Source organism: Agelaius tricolor, unplaced genomic scaffold, assembly GCF_023055355.1.
Source record: "Agelaius tricolor isolate 1412-34295 unplaced genomic scaffold, bAgeTri1.0.p SCAF_8, whole genome shotgun sequence".
Lineage (NCBI taxonomy): Eukaryota > Metazoa > Chordata > Aves > Passeriformes > Icteridae > Agelaius > Agelaius tricolor.
Genome location: NW_027269268.1, coordinates 22,147,922 through 22,167,660, shown reverse-complemented (window position 1 = coordinate 22,167,660; position 19,739 = coordinate 22,147,922). Strand labels below are relative to the sequence as shown.

Sequence of the window (19,739 nt, the reverse complement as noted above, 5' to 3'; positions counted from 1 at the left end):
GACCAAAGAACAATTCCAGAGTTATGAGTGATCAGAACAGTGATCAGCTCCATGGAGAAACACAAGGGAATCTCCAGGAAAGAACAAGGAGTCAAATTAATGGGGCTGATCTTGGTCTGTCTAAAAGTGAGAGCTGTGGTTGGCACCTGAAATACAAAGATATGCTGTTCAGTGCTGTGTGGTACACAGCACCTGGAGACTTATCTAAAAGAGGAGTTAATCCCCTGAATTTCAATGCACTGAAGTATGAAAGCCTCAATAGCCATGTAAACAATTCCTTAAATGGGAGAACTAACCACTTTGATTTTCATTCAATAGAAAGTTACTAAACTGAACATAAAAGCACACTTTGGGTTCTTAGGAGGTACCTCTTTTCACATTGCTTCTCTTTGGCACAGTGTCTTTAAACATGATTTGAAAATTTCCCATGCTTGAGTTTTTCACATAAAGTATAAATATTTTATTTAGTTGCCCTTTTTATTTTCCTCTTTCATGAAGCTTGAAGTACCTGTGTTTCAACTATGAATAAACTAAATTTTCTTGAGATGTCAAAGGAAATGGAATATAAAGGTGAGATTTATTTTTATATATTTTAAAAAGCTGCAGTTCTCAATTATTTTGTATATATCCTGGACTCTGTACATTTCAAGAAGCACCTTTTGGAACTCTTTTATGTTAAGAATCTAAGAAAAGTTTGGGACATTGAAGCCAATCTGCACCTATTTTTGTAACAGGTATATAAAGTAGTTTCCTGACCTATTATGACTGCTGGAAGATGTAAAAGTAATAAATCACAGGTAATGTTGATTTTCCATTGCAATAAAAAGCTAAAAAAATACACCTCTGGCACAGCTACTAATATGCTAGTCCTGTTAACATTTAGAGAAGTATAAAATAGCCAATGTCATCTGTTAACACTGAAATTCAAACAAAGAAACTTAAAATACTGTCATTAGAAGAATATAAATGTAAGCTGTTTCCACTTTTGTAGATGTTTGGTGTGTATAACAACCATGTCCAGTCCTTCCACCAGCACACATGGTAAGGAATGAAAAGAGAAGTATATGGAAAAGGGCATGAGGGAAAGCAGACAGAATCTGTATTTCTGGCCCATACATGAGCAACCAAAGTTACTCCTGTATAAAACCAAAGTATCTGAAGGCTTGCTTTGAAGGCAGCCTGTGAATGAAGCTATGAAATAAAAAGGATGTCACATCCCAGAGCGGTTTACAGATTGCTCATGATATGCTGGAACATCCACATACTCTCTGTTCTGCCCAGCAACTACAGTTTGTGGGATTTGTACAAGAAGTCTGGGTTGACTGCACCTAGGATGCTCTGGAATGATGCAGGTTTTGGGGCAGTGAGACACAGAAGTAAATATTCAAGTAATCCAACAAACTATGATTCTGCTGTTTCCCTTAATGCTGGAGAGATTTTAAGGGTACAGATGACAAGAGGCTGCTATATATTCAGAGAAAATCAAGAATTTTGATAAGTCAGCTTTTGGGCATTCTCCAGTTCAATTCTTTTAACCTCATTACAGCACACAGTTCTCTCTAAGAGTTATGTAGATCACAAATCTTAAATACAAAGTGCTTACAGAAGTGAACAATCTTCAGGTGACAAAAAGGCCATTTTTCTACACCTAGAAATAACACTCTAGAGAAGACCCTACATTTCTTCCATGCTATTAAAGAATAATTTTAATTTTGTTTGTGTTTATAATGCAATATTATGCTGTTCTGCAGTATCCCACCCTCAGTTCATGGATGAAGGATAACATCTTAAGAGATAAGCTGTTATAAGCCCTAGCTCTGTACATAACATACTACTAGAAATATCCAGTATCTATGATTAGTCAGAGATAACAGAAGAAATATCATAAAACCTGAAGATCACATTTTCTGTTACAATAAATAAGGTACTTAACACAGACCACCCCTGCAATCAGTAGCATATGAATACTCCTGTTGCAAATTTCTCTTTGGAATTTCAAATTAAATTTCTTTTGGCTAGGCAACAATTCTGTCTGGTATCTGAAACAATTTTGCACAAAATTCTTACCTGCAAAAACTCTCTGACATTTGAGCCCAAGACACGTAGAATTGTATCATAACCAGATTCTTGACAAAACACAAAAAACATCTTCCCAAACATTTGAAGAATTTCCCCAGCATTTAAATCTAGTTAAAACAGGAAAATATGATTCAGTCCAAACACTGTATTTCATGCACTTACTTATTTCTTTACTCTTGCATTCATAAACAAGAAAGACAGTACCAAAACACTACCCAGATCCAGTAGGTCAAGAACAAAGCAAGATTCAGGGTTCATATGGCAAATAAAGAGTATCCAATACAGGAATTTCATTAAGATTTACCAATTACTATTATTATTTCACCACACTGTGCATTTCACACATGTTTAGCATTTAGATTTTGATACAGAAAAATGAATCACTTCTTGAAAATAAAGGAACTTGGTTGTTAGTAATGCTCGCCTCAGCAGAGTTAATTCCAATTTACAAAAGCATGAAACCACATCAGCTGCTCCAATTCAACATTACTACAGTCATCAGTCTTACAGATTCTTGGCTAATTACTGATGCAAAACAATTTCATACCGCACTTGGGCCTGCAGATAAAATAATGCTGATGGGCATAATTCTACCTTTTAAATTCTAGACCAGAGCTGCAATGATTGAAAATGAATGCAACCCAAATCAGTGGCTGATATGCAACTAAATGCAATGCCACAAGCATTTCTGTGACTCAGCACTGTTCTTCAGCAGAGATCAAGGATTCATTCATTCATTCATTCACTGCTCTTGCAGCAGTGATTGAAAGTTGCAGTTGCAGCAGGATGTTGTTACTTCACGACTGCTTGTTACACTGCCCATGTTGTGTGGATGAGGTATATTTCTTCAGTTTAAGATAGAATACTTTGGAAATAATAAAAATAATTTCAAGCAATAAAAGAAGTAAATTTTTCTTAGAGAAATAAAGAAATACAATTCTCTCTCCTAAGATTTAAAAAAAATTCTGAGACCAATACTCCATTTTCACTTCCCCTGTGCAAAATCCTGTTCCTCTCTGCTGCACAGGTTTGGGGGGCAGGAGGATATTACCTTTTTTGTGATGAATAGGTAAAGAAGATATCTGCATTACTTACTAAGGACCTTGCTTGCAGCTGCAACGAGGTCATAGGTTTTGGAATCATCGTAAATTATTCTGACCAGAAACTGTCCCTCTTCATCCAGCTGCGCCTCCTTCCTAAAAAGAAAACAGAATAAAATCTGTTTGCTTGAGGGAAAAGCACCATATGGATAAAAGTCTTTTAAAACAAGTAAGCTTGTATAGTTATTTAAGACAGAAAATTAGAAATAAATTTGTTCCATATCCCAGTCATTAGTGTACAATACAAATATTTCAGACCACAAGTGCTCTGAAAATAATAATTAGCTACAAGAAAATAAACATGATTTTTCAGTACAGAGCCTCAAAAAGAAGTTGCTGTACTAGTAAAGACAAAATCTGCATTTTAAAATAAGAGACTAACCAATAATGCAGCCCATGATGGGCTCTTTAAACACTTTTTGCTTTTTCATTCCATCACATTTTAGTTACACTTTATTTACAGAAGGCGTGGGATGTTTCTAACAACCATTTGCAGATACGTCCAAAGAGGAATTTAAAATACAGATGCAGGTACCAAATCAAATATCTTTTTTCAGAATTTTGCACATGCCAAGCAGATAGGAAGAAAAAGGATGCTAGGATTTTGCAAGGCCTTGTTCTCATATCACACACCTATTCTCACGTGTAAAAGATCACCACTTAGCTAAAGCAGAATAAAAATACACGTTTCTTCACTAAAGGAAACAACTCTCTGACCTAGGTTTAAGACAAGACTCATATATATGTCCTGTGCACACTTACACCAAGTAAAAAACCAAAACAAAATGACTGCTTTGTTTTTCATGTCCTTTACTATTCTCTTCAACTTGAACATCAAGTCAGCAGCTTGTCCAAAAGGCAGCACAAATCTGGAGGGTCTATTGTTTTACTGAGGAAAACAAGTTGATCCCCCAGATAATGAATGTGCCTCCCAAGCTTTGCATCTGGCACAAGTGAGTTACTAGGGAGGACCCACATGTGCCTTCCTCCCTGTTTTACCCTGTCTGCACAGCACAGGAGCCCAGCCACTGGTGCTGCAGGAGTGGTGAGTCCCAGCTCCTGGAGCACCTCCATGGGCAGGCAGACCCCAGGACACTGAAGAGGCAGCTCCCATGGGGTTGGTCCTGCTGTGCACAGAGCATGCCAATGGACATGGCCCTGTCTCTGCCCAGTTTCATGTAAAGCAGCATTCTGTATTTGCTCTTATTTCCCTTGCAAATTTTTCTTCAGCAAATGAGGAGATGTGCAGAGAGGCCTGCTGTGTTCTCTGATGAAGTCGTGCCCTGTTTATCGAAGTCCTCATCTGGAAAATGAGCACAGCCTCCTTTCTCAGTGTGCTTTTTAAAATAGGTACTCACCTCCTGTGGTGTTGCCTACTATGACTCTCTATAGAGACACTGTGCTTTGCAGAAATAATGATGAAAGAGGAGACATTTGTAAGTACTCATGCTCTAATTGATGTACTTAGAATATATTTTGGCTCAGCAAAACTAATATGATCACAGCATCATTACTATATTTGCAGGTGGAGGGTCACAGCTACCTCATTAAAAAGAAATTATACCCTTTCATCTAAATGTATCTCTATGCTGCAGTTCATTTCAGGAAGTCAAAAGAAAGGCAAAGAGACAGGAAAGCCTTGAAGTGAATTACTGAATCACATCTTGCATCACACCAAAAAAAAAAAAAAAATTAGTATACGATGTTGCTCTTTAGAAAAATACCCTCAGAATTAGAAAAACTATAAAAAAGGCAGATTATGAGGTAGGTTCTTAAAAAATTCTAAGGACAAGGGATGCAAATCAAGACATTCCTCAACTTGGTAGTAGTGTAATTATTTTTCTAATGTACAAATTAAAGAGGACAGTGAGTAAACAATCATTTACTAGTACCATGGTAATGAAGAGCTTTTACCAGAGTATGCCTGGTAAATTGAGTAAATACAAAGAAATGCTCTTTGAGATATGGCTCAAGCCTACAGAGCCAATATTTCTAACTTCTGAATTTTTCTGGGTCACCAGAGGAATTACAAAGACCTACAAAAAGTAGAATTCTAAATCTACTATGTAAAACCCTGCATCCCCTGTCATATCAAACACTTTCTCGCCATTATCATAACATAATCACCCATAAATTAATATCAAATTCTTTGACTGTAACTCAGGTTTTAATTTCCTAAAATGGTGTCATTGATTTTAAAAGTTAATTAATACAAAATAATAATGCCTGCAGAACAATTCAAGCATTTACAGATGTAGTGGAATTATCCATCCATAGAAACAGAAACATTTCCTGAGGTACTCAAAGGGAAGAGGTCTGAGAATTAAGTACTCTGGTTGCTCTTATAACTGCTAGATGGTAAATGGTTCTGCTGGGAAGGACTGATTGCCATCTCATATGGCAGCATTTTACTGACCTAAGTGAAATGACTTGTCCTCTAACCCTCTAGTTTGTAATCATCAGTCTTTGGTAATCTGTTCACTTAATGGATATCTGGAACCCATTATTTTCTTATTCCTCTTCATTTTCCTTTCATCTTGCTCCTCACATTCTTCCCACTGTCCAAAAATTACACAACACTGGTTTTATATTATTTTAAAAACATATAAAAATATATTATTTATTAATACCGGAAGTATTGAAACTGTTACTTGACATAAACATTTTTATACTCACTCTAAGAATGATGAACTGAACACAAGCTAAGCAATTTTCCTAAAGGAAAATGACAAGGTTATAGGGGAGGTGTGACTAAATGTACCTCATAATTCCACCTAAAAGAAACATCATTCTCTATCCAATGACATGAAAAATCTTATAATCACCTTAATTAAGCAGTGTCTTAAGCAGGAGGAGAGGTGGGAAATGATGTCTTGAAACATAAGAGATCAATCAGGGACAGGAAGGTAAAGTTTACAACTCCTAAGAACAGAACTGAAATGAATATGAGAAAAGAAAACCATCTTGATTTTTTGGTTCTCATAATATGGTCTGTAACAAGCCAGCTACAGTTTGGAGGGATGTTTGCAAAGGGTGAACAAACTTTCCCACATCTCTGATACATGCTGTGCTTTCTTTTAGTCTCTCTGATCTGGGCCAAACCACAAAGGATAATACACACATCTGGAAAAGCAATGAACATCCTCAAAAATACTGCATACTTACACAGTTCAGTAGATACAGCTTTTCTGTGTGAGAATTTTCTCTATGAAAAATTGACCCAGTTTGATGTTGGTATCTCTTTCAAAACTTCTTGCATTTTTTTCCAACTACATTGACTGGAACTTTTCCTGTTTACTTCTCTGTGCCAAGCTATGCTTCTTTTTTTCTTATTTTATTTGTCTTTAGTTTACTTTGTCAAAGTTTTTCTTCAATATTTGCAATTTCTCTGAGACACCACTTTTTAAAATCACCCCTGGTTATTTCAGTTATTTCATTCTATTCCATTTAATTATTTTAACTATTTTTTCCTAGTTTACTCTAGATGCTTTGGATCACTCAGCAGCCATCTTCTCTGTAGCCTTACTGATGTATTTCCCACTAAAAATATTTTTAAGTTGAGCAAAATTTTCTAGAAAATTTGTCAAAGTAAATATTTACTCCTGCAGGGGATTACACTTCTTGGTTACTTCTCATGCAGGTAAAAATTTCTTTGCTTGTTCTACAAACATAGTAAATATGACAATGGCTAATCTAAGACTGTGTCAAAAGATAAACTGCCTTTTTAAGATGCATACTTGAAAATTATTAAATTTCAGAACTTTCTTCTTCCATTCCAGGTCCATTCCTTCATACTTCTGAGCTCTGTTGTGCTGGTGCATCCCAGCAATTTAGACAGGTGTTGAGCTGAAATGAAATTCAGTTAGATATCTGTTTTTCTGTATTATTTTTCTGCTAGATGAACTTCCCTGTCTGCTCCATCACCTTTTCACAGAAGTTGCTCTGCATACAAACCACACACAGGCACAGTGCTTGTGGACAGGCTTCTGAAACCCTTCTGCTTCCCTCAGTAATCTAACAGCAGTGAGAGCTTCCAAAAGTCTTTCTCTCTGGAGTACTACTCTTAAGACTATATGTGATGGGAAAATGCTGCTGTGAGTTTATCCAAAATGGCCACTGCAAAGTGAAAGCAATCCTACTTTTACAGAGGCACTGGTCCTTCAGCAAGGGTTTCCAAAGAACTTGTCTGAGAGAGCCTCACAGCTGGCAGCACCAGAGGCTGACCATGACTAACCTCCAGCAGCCCAGGAAACAGGGCAGTGGCATTCAGGTGAACACCTAAAATTGTTTCCCCAAGGCTGCAGTTGCCACAGTTCATTACCTGACCCTACCTGATTTCTCAAAGCTGCCTGCACTTACGCTAAGGAAATGGTTTTATAACAAGGGTGATAGGAAGAAATATATGATAGTGTCATAATTAGAATTAATGTTAAGAGGGAGGCTGCTTTTTCAGCTTTGCAGAGCTGCTGTGGTCAGCTGTCCATAACCTGTAATTCCTTACATTTGTATTTGGCTGACCACATTTTAGAGAAAACTTCACAATCCATAGCTTTACAAAAAAAAACCAAACCAAAAAAACTGTGGCATTTCCCTTGAAATGTTTTGCTGCAATCTTAAGTTACAGGTTTTGACCAGATAAAATTGTGGGAGGAAATTAGCATAGTTCTAATGTTTTCTACAGACTGTGGTGTTTGATCACAAAGACATTAACAGCAATAACATGTTGGTAGCTTTCTTAAGAACTTGACTGGAAATGAGCCAAAAGCAACAAGCTCTGGCAAATTCCCAAGCCCTGCTTATTTCTTTAGTGAAGAAGCAGTATTACAGTAGCAAACTTCTAACTTTTATATGGCTGTTCTTTCAAAATAAGTTTCAAGTCAAATAGAACAGAATTTACAATTAATGTCTCATTGACATTCATTGAGACAAAAGTGTGGGTTTTGCTCCCCTATAAATTTATGTTCGAAATGTTAAAACACCCCAGGATTTTAAAGCTCTTCCCAAACTGATTCCTGTCACGCGAGATGTGATGTTTCATGGTTCAAAACTTACATCCTATGACATGCCTGCCCTAACTTCTACAGTCTGGCAGCCCTTTTTATTTACTCTAGACTAATTCTGAATGATTACACAGAGCTATTTCAATTGTGGGAAACAAAGATTCCAGCACAGACTTTTCTAAAATGCTTTTGTTTTCCTCCAGAATGTTTCTATTATCCAGGTTAATGTGAGGCAGTTTACTTGGGCAAGAGAAGAACCTTAACCATTGCACCACGGAAAATAACAGCTATACAAAGGCTATTTTTCACATAAAGATTTGGCCTTGAAATCAGTGGAAAAATTCCTATTGAATAGATCGAAGCAGGATCAAGTCTTAAAGCAGCCTTTCCTCCATCAGTCATGCTAGCACCCCCAAAACTGCTGGTGATTTAGCAGCACAGAACAGCATTACAGGTGATACATCTGTGTACAATGGTCCCTTTGAATCTTTCCCATTGTGCAATTAGTTTAGTATTTGTAAACACACTACTAATGTTCAAAGGTGATGTTAATAATTCACAGAAATGGCTGAAACACTATGTGTGGAAAGCATTCCAAGAAGAACTATTCTTAAAATCAGAACAGATCCTGCACTTCAAATTTTTAAACCATAGGATGCACACATTTTTATTTCTCATAGAGGTTTGATGTAGAAAGGATTTCTTTTGCCATTTTTGGACATTTTACGGACAACACAGCTGGGCAAGATGTGACATTAGGCTGGTCTTACTTATACATAGCCCATTCTGCACAAGGTGAGTTTTAATGTAGTTTTGCAGACAGACTGTAGTACTTAAAGGGAATTTGCATAAATCACAAACAAGAAGATTGCTGCTGACAAAACCTTTTCTTTCCCATAAAGTCATACTTGCTATCCTGCCTCTGTAGCCAGTCAAAAAGTTGGAATCTTAAGAAATTCTTACAGAAGAACCCTTCCCATTTGCATGCAGCAAATATTGACAAAGAATATGGTAGAAGACTTTAAGAACAATTATTTTGCATCCTAAAGATGCATAGGCTTCTCTGTGATATAACATTATTACTTTGAAGCTGCTGATGTCACTTTAAGACATCATCTACTGTCCCAAAAGCACAACTGGATCTCTTCCTACCAAAACTCAGCCCAAAGTGTGTGCACTGGGTGTGTCACCTTGAACACACCAAAAACAGCAGCTAGTTCCAAGACCACCTCCAGGACTTCTTCCATGATACATATTTTTTCTGCTGGGACTTTTGCCACCATTGTGCTTCAGTATTCTTGGTGTACCAAGGATGGAAAAGTGCTCATTAAATTGAAGAGATCAGTCAAAACAATCTTAATGACAAAATAACTCCACTGCACTTGGAAACACAGCATGGTTCTGATCTCACAGATAGGAGCAAGTCAAGTTTAATTCCGTTCCAAGAGTAGCACTCTTAAACAGGATTACATGGGGCAGACCTAAGATGGTATCTGTGAACCCAGAATCATTGCCTTTGCATCTCATTTACATTGAAATGGCCAATTCACTGCTCATATCACTTCACAGACAGTTGTTTTTTTCAAAATGTCTCGGGTCTTTTTTTCATGTATTTCACAAAGACGTTTTACTAAAAGTTATTAAAAATATTGAGCCACTATTCTGAAAAGGAAAAAAAGAAAACAGGCTTGTACATGTTTTGGATGGTCCAAGGATATTTTAAAATACCCAGCTGGGAAGAACATAAATTATATTAAGTTACAAGATTAAATAAAAATGGGAATCTGTCCAGGAAAATGATGTTCTGGGTAAAATAAATAGGTGTATTTATAGACTTCACAGTTCTGAGCTATTTCCCAGTTTTACAGGCTGGATACGGGAGTGTTTAATGTAGGTTTTCAAAACAAGATAATACTAGAAGATACAGTTAACAAAAGTACAAGTTCCTTGCTGCTACTACAAACACTAAAAATATTATTAAAAATATAAAGCCAGTATTATTTTGCTTCCTTTTACGCAAGTGGAATAAAAAGAATGGTATTTACAAAATACTCCTTTGTGCATTTCATTAACAAGAGTGAATGATGTGTTTATAACACCTGTTATCCTGGCACATCTAAAAGCACTTAATTCTGGGAAAACTGCAAAGTACCTGAGAGATACTGCAAGAACACTCACACCAAGTTTCATAACATGCCAGTATTTCATTTTAGCCAGCTCTTTCCCAGAGGAATTAAATAATTTGGCATCCACTTAGTTTAACTCCTGACCTTCAAGCAGGTCCTTCCGCTGTGAGGAACTGAAATAGCAGAAATTATAGTGTTCTGACCCTATGAAGCTTGTAAATATTAACCTCCCTGCCCATGAAGAATAATTTAGTCAGAACCACTTTTAAAAAAAAAACCAACTGATTAGAACTTTGGAATAGTATGAAACAAGTACTTTAAAACAGAAACAAAAAATAAATGTTGTTTTCTGGATAAAAAGTCAATAATGTTAAAAGGGGTATGGATTAAAAGAAACCATCTATTGTCATTTCACCACTAATGGCTTTCCAAAGTGTCTTTCCCATATCTATTTGTTTGCAATCTGTATTTTTTTCAAAATTGTTGAGATTGGTCGAACAGAACATTGCCTTCAGCACTGGGTAAACAAACCCACATGGTACTGAAAGAGACAGCAAATCCTCCAATTTGTTGATTTTTAACAGATCACTGCAATTATTTACAACTAAGAACGACATGATCCAAAATAAGAATGGATTCACAATCTAAACTCTAGTGAAACAATCAATTTTTTTTACCAGTGTTCACTGTGACAAGACAGGTAAAATAATTAACACAGTATGTCTGCAACACTTCTGAGCATGAAAGAATCAGTAAGTTCAAGTAAGCTGTAAAGCAATATTTTTTTACAGTAATTAACTGTGGGCTGGGAAAGGGAAATACTGAGCAAAGTCCCAGAAATTCAACAAAGAAGGAAAGAGGATTCACAGGGACTGACTGCCACCACTGCAGCACACAGGTATGTATGTGGGTCTACAAGGTACACTCCATAACTCACCTGTTCACCACCCAGAATTCTACAGTTCCTGGAGGGAGAAGTACAGAAGAAAGGAACAGGAAAGCCAGCATTTTGATGGGAGAAATCCCAAAGGCTTTAATAGGATAAATAAGAAGGCTTTAATAGGATAAAATAAAATTGAAGTCTGAGACACATCGAAAACTACACCTAGAGATTTACAAGGAGGTTTGCAACAAGGTTCTCCTGCAAATCAACCCCTTGACAAGAAATACCCAAGATAACTGGAAGACTTTGTCACTTGCTTCTACTACAGATGATTATTAACTGAAGTGCCCCAGTCACATTTTGTACAGATATTTGATTCTTATTTCCTGTTTAGTTTGCATTTTTATTGCCCAGGCCACATGGTGATTATGTAGACATAATATGCACATACACATAGGCATGCACATCAATATTTATTTGCATATGTACCTACATACACAAATAGATTTTCTCCAAAAATTTTACATTCTAAGCTGTTGATTATCCAACTTCTCTCCTAGCAGAAGTGATGCTGTTATCACTGCAGACAGACTGTTACAGACTATGGCACTGTTTTACATGCTTTCTAAAGGGCTGCCCTATAAATAGAAACTACAGTCAGCTCAAAACTTGAAAAACACTTTCCAGAACAATTACAAAGAAATAAAACATGTCTCACAAAGAGCCATAAGTGTCTGGTGAATTTTTCTTTGCAGTTTAGTGAAAGCAGGTAAGATGAACTCAGGCCCACTCAGCACCATTAGAGCAGTTTGCTCCAAGCACCATTTCCCTGGCTGTTCCCAAGCCTATGACACAGCATCCCAGCCACACCCATGAGCCCACAAAACCTGCTCCTTTTCCTCCAGGCTTCCAGCTCCCTCAGTGCTGGGGCTACATCCTACTCCATTAATGCATAACTATTTTGTGCTTTGTTTTATCCCATTCCTCAATTGATAACCTCAGGATTGATTTACAGCAGTTTTCAAATCCAGTTCTGAAGAGAGAATTATTCCTTTCTAATGTGTTTTCCTGTGGAATTGATCTCCACTAATTGCATGCAGAAGCATTAATTAGGTCTCCAACAACCTCATGAGGCCAATTATACCATTTCCATTTAAAATAGGCAAGAACACCACAGATCAAAAAGGTTTCATTCACTTAGGGTGCCCAGTATGTGATCAGTGGTTCTGGTTTTTTAAGATACTAAGCACTTTTTATGCTGAAAACACAATTTTCATGGACTTTACAGCCTACCAGCATCAGACCTACAAAGTATCTAAATTCCCACTAATTTTAAGAGCTTGCTATTGCAAGTTAAAAGAGTCTTTCACTAAAGCATATTTTCCCAGGTTTCTGAAAAGGCAAACTACACTATAGCAGGAGCTATTACTACATCTAAACACTGTGCTAAGCAATAGCAGTAGGCCAAAATCTTGATTCTCACAGGATTTGTCAACAAATATAAGTTGTGTTTTGATATATTAATAAAAAGAAAAAAAATTTCTGCCAAAGTGACATTTTGAACACAGCATAGAGACACAGAAAGCCAAGCAAGGCCCTTCATTCTGCAGCTAAAGAAGTTTTTTATTATTTACTTTGTTTAAGTAGCATAAAAATGGACAATTTTTGCTGTGAGAAACTCCCCGGAAACAAGCCCATCTCCTTGAAAAAATTATAAAATATTTTCTTAAAGGCATTTACTATTTATTTTATATTATTTATTTATATTATTTACTATTTTAGAATGGTAAATTCTAGGTATATTACAAATATAATTAATCAGAATAGCACATCCTGTCATGAGTTCCTAATTATCTAAATGCTAGGGGAATCAGTGGAGTACCATTTTTAGATAGGCAAATGAATAAAAGCATCTACCTTTCCTGACTTAAGCAGGCAACATACAAGACTACTAATAAACCTAACTTCTAGGAATGCCTTTGACAATTTACCCCATGATATGTACTCTTAAATCACCTACATTTCTCTGCAAAAGCCACACCAAGTCACTAGAGCCTGACCTATGTTAACCTTCACCAATAGGATGTGGAAGTTTCTGTCTGTTTAGTTTTCATTTTCAGGCCCTGCAGTTTCTTTCACTTCCTCAAATGGTACAGTCTTCTACCACTTCAGCTGAACCCAATTTGAAACCAAGCAGAGCTTTCCAATTTCCTTTTCCACATTGCACCAGGCCAATTACTTAATGCTCAGTGTTTCACCATTTTAACCATAACAGGAAATTTACAGGAAAAAAAAAGCCCTAAAGAGCCTGGAGCCTTGGTAGGTGATAATCTGTGAAACTTGGGGGAAGTTTCCTTCCTCCTAGGACAAGCAATTGACTTTTGCTCTTCCACAGTGTGCACTTCCAGACCACTGGGTCCCTGTAGAGTCTGTGCTGGCCAGAAGGCTCCCCAGACCTGGACTCTTGGCACTAAAAAGTGTGGACAGCACATGCCATCCTAACCCCTCCAAAGGACAAAACAGGGCAAAGGCGGGAGCAGATGCCTTAATTCTGCATTAAGCACTGAGCACCAGGGATGTAAGACTATTACTTGATTTATATATCCCCATGCTAAGGTACAGACAGCAAAGGGGCAAAAAATGCCTATTTTTCTACTGTGCAAGTTTCAACACTTCTCCAGAACCAAAATTAAAAGTGTTTTCACCTCTATGTAGTTGCTTTTAGCAAACATTGAGTTTCAACTTCCATTCTAGTTTTTCCACACTACATGTTTTTGTGGGGACTTCTACCATAAAAACAGAAGTGGCTGACTGCCTGTGCCATTTCATTTCCCAAATCCAGATATTTCATATACCTGTGTGGGGAAAATATCAATTTACTCTACGGGCATGTAATGAAGCATTTTAATGCATTTCTTTATTAGATTTCTGAGTTCTCATTCATTTTCTTGGCAGTATGTTTGAAAGCGTCACAATTTGAGCATCTAACCTGGCCTCAATTCAGATTTAGGAGCCCATGGGAAAATCCTGTATTCATTTAATCAAACACAGAGGAATAGTGCTGGGAAACACAGGAAAAAAGACTCTGTATGTATTCCCTGCTGACAATACTGCTCTAGCTCCCACATATTGACCTGGAGCTGTTTCAAGAAGACATCCCTGTCAATGCTTGTCACACAATTAAACCCTTAGAACTGCTGAATGGAGTGATCAGAATTTCACATATATTGGCTGTTCAGCTCAGCCATAAGTGATACCTGTGGCAGAAGAGCTCAGATTTTATGGTAGAGGCCTCCTTTAAAAATGTACTATCACACACCATAAAAACATGCCTGCCATAGAAACATACTAGGGAATACAATTTCTTAAGCCCTGGAAATTTTTATTTATTTTGACAATGTGAGTAATCTCTCTGCATTGTTTTGGACAGGTACATGGGCAGTAATTCCATGTGCACTACTTACAATTGTGTGCACACACTGCCACATCACCCAGCAGTACAAATTTGGCCTTAAACAGACATGAGCCCAGAACTGCATGTATGTGGGAATGGCCAGGCCTGACAACTTGGAGTTTATGTTGGCTGCAGAGGACTTGAAGATATCTAATGCCAAAGGAATCTTGAGAACCACCCTGAGAACCAGCCACACGGTGGCCACGGTGGCCACACAGTCTAAACCAGCCCTCTGGATGGAACAAATACAAAATAAAGGAGATACAAGAGGTTTTCTCTTAAGTATGGAAGGAACAAATGAAAACTGTTTTCTCAGCAACAGTGTGGTTAACAGTTCTAGGTTAACTGTTGCTTTACTTGTAACTCATCTTCACTTTCCACCAAGAAACATCTGCTACTGCAGAATTCAGAAGCTACAGAAGGACTTTCCTCTCACTCCCTGTTGCTCATCCAGCTTTGCTGGATAAATCCTCTAATGATTCTAGGGCTTCATAACAAAAGCCCTGTTTATTAGTTCAAATTCTTAATTCTGCAAGTGGCAGTCAGAGAAAACCCTAAGGAGAAGCAAATTTTTGAGACTTTGCTGTTGAGAAAATGAGGAAAGGCGTCATAAATCAAGATTAACTTTCATTACTTATATGCCAGCTTTCTTAGTCTTATTTTAAATTCAACCTATTTGGGATCCAGAGTGCTGGTTCAGAAATAGAAGGCTTTGAACCATTTTGTGTGTCAAGCATTTCAATTCTAGTTCTTTAGGAAAGTCAAGCCCTATATCAAAGTATACACTGTAATTTTTCCATTAACTTAGTGCCTTATTATTTGATGTGTAAAGGAGTATTTTGTTTTGTTATGCTTTTTTTTTTAAAGTGGGTGAAAATAACATGGAGGCTAACTTTCCCAAGAATTCCACTCTGGGCCATTAAAAAACAGTGACTCTTTTTCTGATGAGATCATGGTTTTACAATAATGCTGAAAAATGAAAAAAATATCAGGCACAGAGACTTGAAATCATCATGCTAACTCAGGTACAGTAAGTGATGGCACTGAAAACAGCACTCTTGTAAGAACACCAAATTCAACTATTTGGGTACCCAAATTCTCTATGTAAGAACTTCATTCAACACCTCTTTTGACTGAACACGCTACAAAAGAGTTTCCATGTTTCAGATGGACAATACCCTTTCAATTCAGCATTTAACTTTCTAAAATTCACTTTATTTGAAGAATGACCATATTTCATTACTTCAGTTTATTTAGTTTCATGTTTTCTTTCCCCCTCTATCAACACTAAGTACAAATTCACCTGTTGGCATTTCAGAATCATTCAGCACTCATAACCCACCACTCTGCAGGGCTGATTCACATCTTCTGTGCTGACTTCAGAGAGAACAAAACAGCAGTATGTGACCAGCTCAATATTGAAAAAAAACCAGAAAAGTTTAGATACGAAATTTTGTACTGAACTACCCAGAGATCTCTCTATTTCACAAAAATGCTGAAGTTCTATTGCAAATTCAAGCTTACTAAGAGTGAAAAGTTCCTCTTGGGTTTTTTTGAAACAGCCAAGGACTGTTGACTTCAATAATTATTTCTCCAGTCATCTGTGATTCAACTGATCCAATTCAGCACGCCACAACACTGCTCTGTACTTTCTTGCTGTTTCCTAAATGATTAGCAGTTCTAACAAAAAAAGCCTTTGCAAGAAGTTTGTATTAGCTTATAAAAGGTAAAACATCCAAGTTTTTCATCAACATCACTTGGCTACCAGCTACACTACTATTCCCTAAATCAGTGCCACTAGAATGTGTTCCAGTGAGGGCTGGTTTACTGGTTTCTGAACTCTAGGATACACAGCTGAGAAATCCTGCTGAATAAATACCCCATGGTGACCAATTCCACATAAGGAGCTATGGAGATTGTTGCAAATGCATTGGCTTCTTCTTGGGGATCACATTCCAATTTTCTGCTGGGTGCTGTCGTGCTGGTTTCCTTCCAGAGAGCCATCTTCTTGTGAGCTAACAACAGAGCCTACCTGCTGGGCTGCCACCAGACACAAATGTTTCTCATTTGAAAAGCAGAAACAGGAGGTACCAGCTTCCTGTATTATCACAGCTGACCTTAGAAAAGTATTTTGTATATTTCTATTAGATTTCTCCAAAATGTTATATGAGTAATATTCCTCATAGGTTTTAGTTATCTACAGTATTCCATCAGGTGTTTCCAAAATCTAAAGAGACAGGATGCATCAGGAATTATGGCTGTGCTCTGACAGTCTGCAGTATGGTCTTATGCTAGAAGATGATACTCTGTATCTTCTCTGGTAGATTGATCTTAAATACAAATACATATTCAGTGAGTAATCTGGACAAAAAGTGGTTCATGATACTTAAAGGCATCTTGGTAAGGGATACCATGGCAAGAAATAGTGAACATCCTATTTTATACATATTTTTCTTCTCTTTATTTATTTTAATTTTCATGGAAAATTATGCACGTGTCACTATTTTATCACCTCTTAATTAATATATGTCATTTTAAAGAATCAAAACAGGAATTCAAAGTAGATCACTGTGTTTAGAAATGTTCAGTATGTAAGGAAAATAAGTGCCTCACTTATAGCACAAAACTCTGTGGTGTACACTAAAAGTTCATCTGTGCTATGCAAAGAAATGTATTTGCAAACAGTAATTTACAGAGTACCTGTCAGGGATCAACAGAACAATGCACGCCTGCTGAACCACAACTGTGGACTCACCTTTGGTCATTTTAAAGACTTGACTAGACTAAAGTCATAGCTGAGCCCTGATCTACTGCCAGTACCAATCCAGGTTGGAACAGAAACTGGACTAGATGACCTCCAGAGGCCCCTTCCAGAGAACATTTCTATGATTCTCTGATTTCATGGTACTGTGCAAGGTTACCACATTCTTAACAAACGATTTTATGAAAAAAATATGTCATGGTAACAAAAATCTCGCAATCAAAACTGGCCTTTTGAACTGTATTAAGACAACAGCAATATATTATAAAATCAACATCAACACTGACATATTAAAATAAATGCAACAGAGGCCTACAGAAGGCATCCAGCTGAAAGAGGATCACTTTCTCCAAGTTGGATAATCAACTTCTGCCTTATCAAGAGATCATATTAAACCATTTCTTCTGACCACATGTTGCCAAAAGCCTGATAAAGTAAGCCTACAATTCTGTAAGCTTTTTACAACCTTTCAAAAATTTTTGTTGTGGTTTTGCCCAGTGGTTCATACTACTATTTTTAAGGTAAACAGAATTTTGTTTGCACACTCGTTTAAAACTCTTAGTGCAAGCCCAGAACTGATCAAAGGTTTAAAGTGAAGGCAGTCAGCTCCTTAGAAAAACATTATACCACCAGAAAAGCAAGGGCTGGGCTCAAGAAACCAGGTTCAAGAAATGAAGCCAAAAACCATTCTTCTACTTACATCCTTACATATGTACATACATATCCTCTTAAATAATCAGTGACTGTTTTGATTTCGAGCTGAGGACATTACCAAAACCTGACACTATTTTTAGACAGTGTTTATTAAACAAACACTGTATCTTAGTTCCTTCGGGGATGCAACTGTTGCGCGGTTCACCTGGTGGCCTGATGCCAGGACAGCACTTCTGCCACATACTCCTTATAACCGAGGGAACCGCGGGGCTCACTGCCATCCCCCGCGGCTCCTGGACACCGGGAAAGATGGATCGAGGCGGGTTTTGGAGGCGTTAAGGGAGGCCGTGAGCGGGACGAGGTGCGGCAGGGGCCGCGCTGGTTTGTCACGTCTGGGAGCCGCGTCCTGGGTGTCTCTGCCGGGCCGCAGAGCTGCGGGCACCGCTGCCGCTGCCGGTGCCGCTGCCGGCCCCTGCGGCCCGCAGACCCGCCCGGCACAGCAAACGGAGCGCTGGTACCCGGTACCCGGCCCGGCTCCCGGAGCTGCGCGCCCCCGCGGAAGGCGCGCACACAGACGCGCATCCACAGACAGACACACGGACGGACGCGCGCAGACACGCGCACAGACACTTACTTGATGTCCTCCCAGACGGCGGGGCCGTAGTTGCGGATGACGAGCAGCTCCAGGGCGTGATTGACGAAGCCGTACTGCGGGGCAGGACGAGGCGGTGGCACGGTCAGGCCCCGGGCGGCAGCGTAGCCCCTTCCCCCGCCGCGCAGCATCCCACCCCACCCCGCCCATCACCCCGCCGGGAAGCGACCCCACCATAACATCACCCATCTCCCCCGAAACAAAGCTATGGGGCCCGGCTGCCCGCTTCCCAAGGGGATTCAGCCCCTTCCCTCCCACCGCGGGCCCGGTGCCGGCAGAGCGGGCGGCCCGGCGGAGCTCACCATGGTGCCGCCGCCGCCGCCGCCACCAGCAGAGGATGGGCCCGGCCGCCTCACCACCTCCCCCGGCCGCCGCCGCCCCGAGTGGCACCCGCCGGCAGCCAATGGCGAGCGCGACCGCTGCCCGAGGGGCCAATGGCGGGCGCGGCCGCCGCGCTCTCCACCAATCAGAGGCGGAGGCGGGGCTGCGGGAGCCGAGGGCCGCGCGGGGGCCACGGCCGGCGCCGCCCGGGGCTGAGGGGCGGCCGCTGCCCGTGGCCGGCCCAGAGCCGCGGGTCCGGCTCGGTGCTGCTCGCAGTGCCGTCCTGCTCGCAGTGCTTGCGTGGGAACCTATAGAACAGTTCCCCGTGCATCGGCTGCCTTCGCAGGAATGCTTCAGTTGTTTCTTGTACCGATGCAACCACTTAGTTTTTAGGATGAAAAATGTCCACAAAAAAGGGAAGAATCTGAGCGACAAAGTGATCCCAGACATTTCTGCTCTTGTGCATTCATTTCTCAAAGACCAGCGAAGTTAAAAGCATAATAATGAGTGCTTTCAGTAATGGAATTTTTGTGTGTTTCTGAGTCCTTTCATGTGTCAGTGTGAATAAATACAGTGCTGTATCATTAACCTCCTGAACATGGATTCTTAGACAGTTCTCTAGGTATGGTATGACCCTTACAACAGGAGGTCTTGAGCAGAGACAATATGCCGAGGCCAGTTTGGAAATAACACAGTCTATCATGCTGTC

General features: G+C 39.2%; 1 protein-coding gene across 1 annotated transcript in view; it reads right to left on the bottom strand.

Annotated features, from left to right (window-relative positions):
• Window positions 1-19,146, bottom strand: part of GUCY1B1 (guanylate cyclase 1 soluble subunit beta 1) — a 41,907-nt gene extending 22,761 nt beyond the window's left edge. Inside the window, exons 1-4 of the mRNA XM_071431941.1 lie at window positions 19,012-19,146; window positions 18,692-18,765; window positions 3,175-3,275; window positions 2,068-2,186 (exon numbers count right to left, since the gene is read on the bottom strand). Of these exons, the coding sequence (XP_071288042.1) occupies window positions 2,068-2,186; window positions 3,175-3,275; window positions 18,692-18,765; window positions 19,012-19,014 (297 nt within the window). The 5' untranslated portion in view covers window positions 19,015-19,146. The remainder of the gene's footprint in view (window positions 1-2,067; window positions 2,187-3,174; window positions 3,276-18,691; window positions 18,766-19,011) is intronic.
• Between the last annotated feature and the right edge of the window lie 593 nt (window positions 19,147-19,739).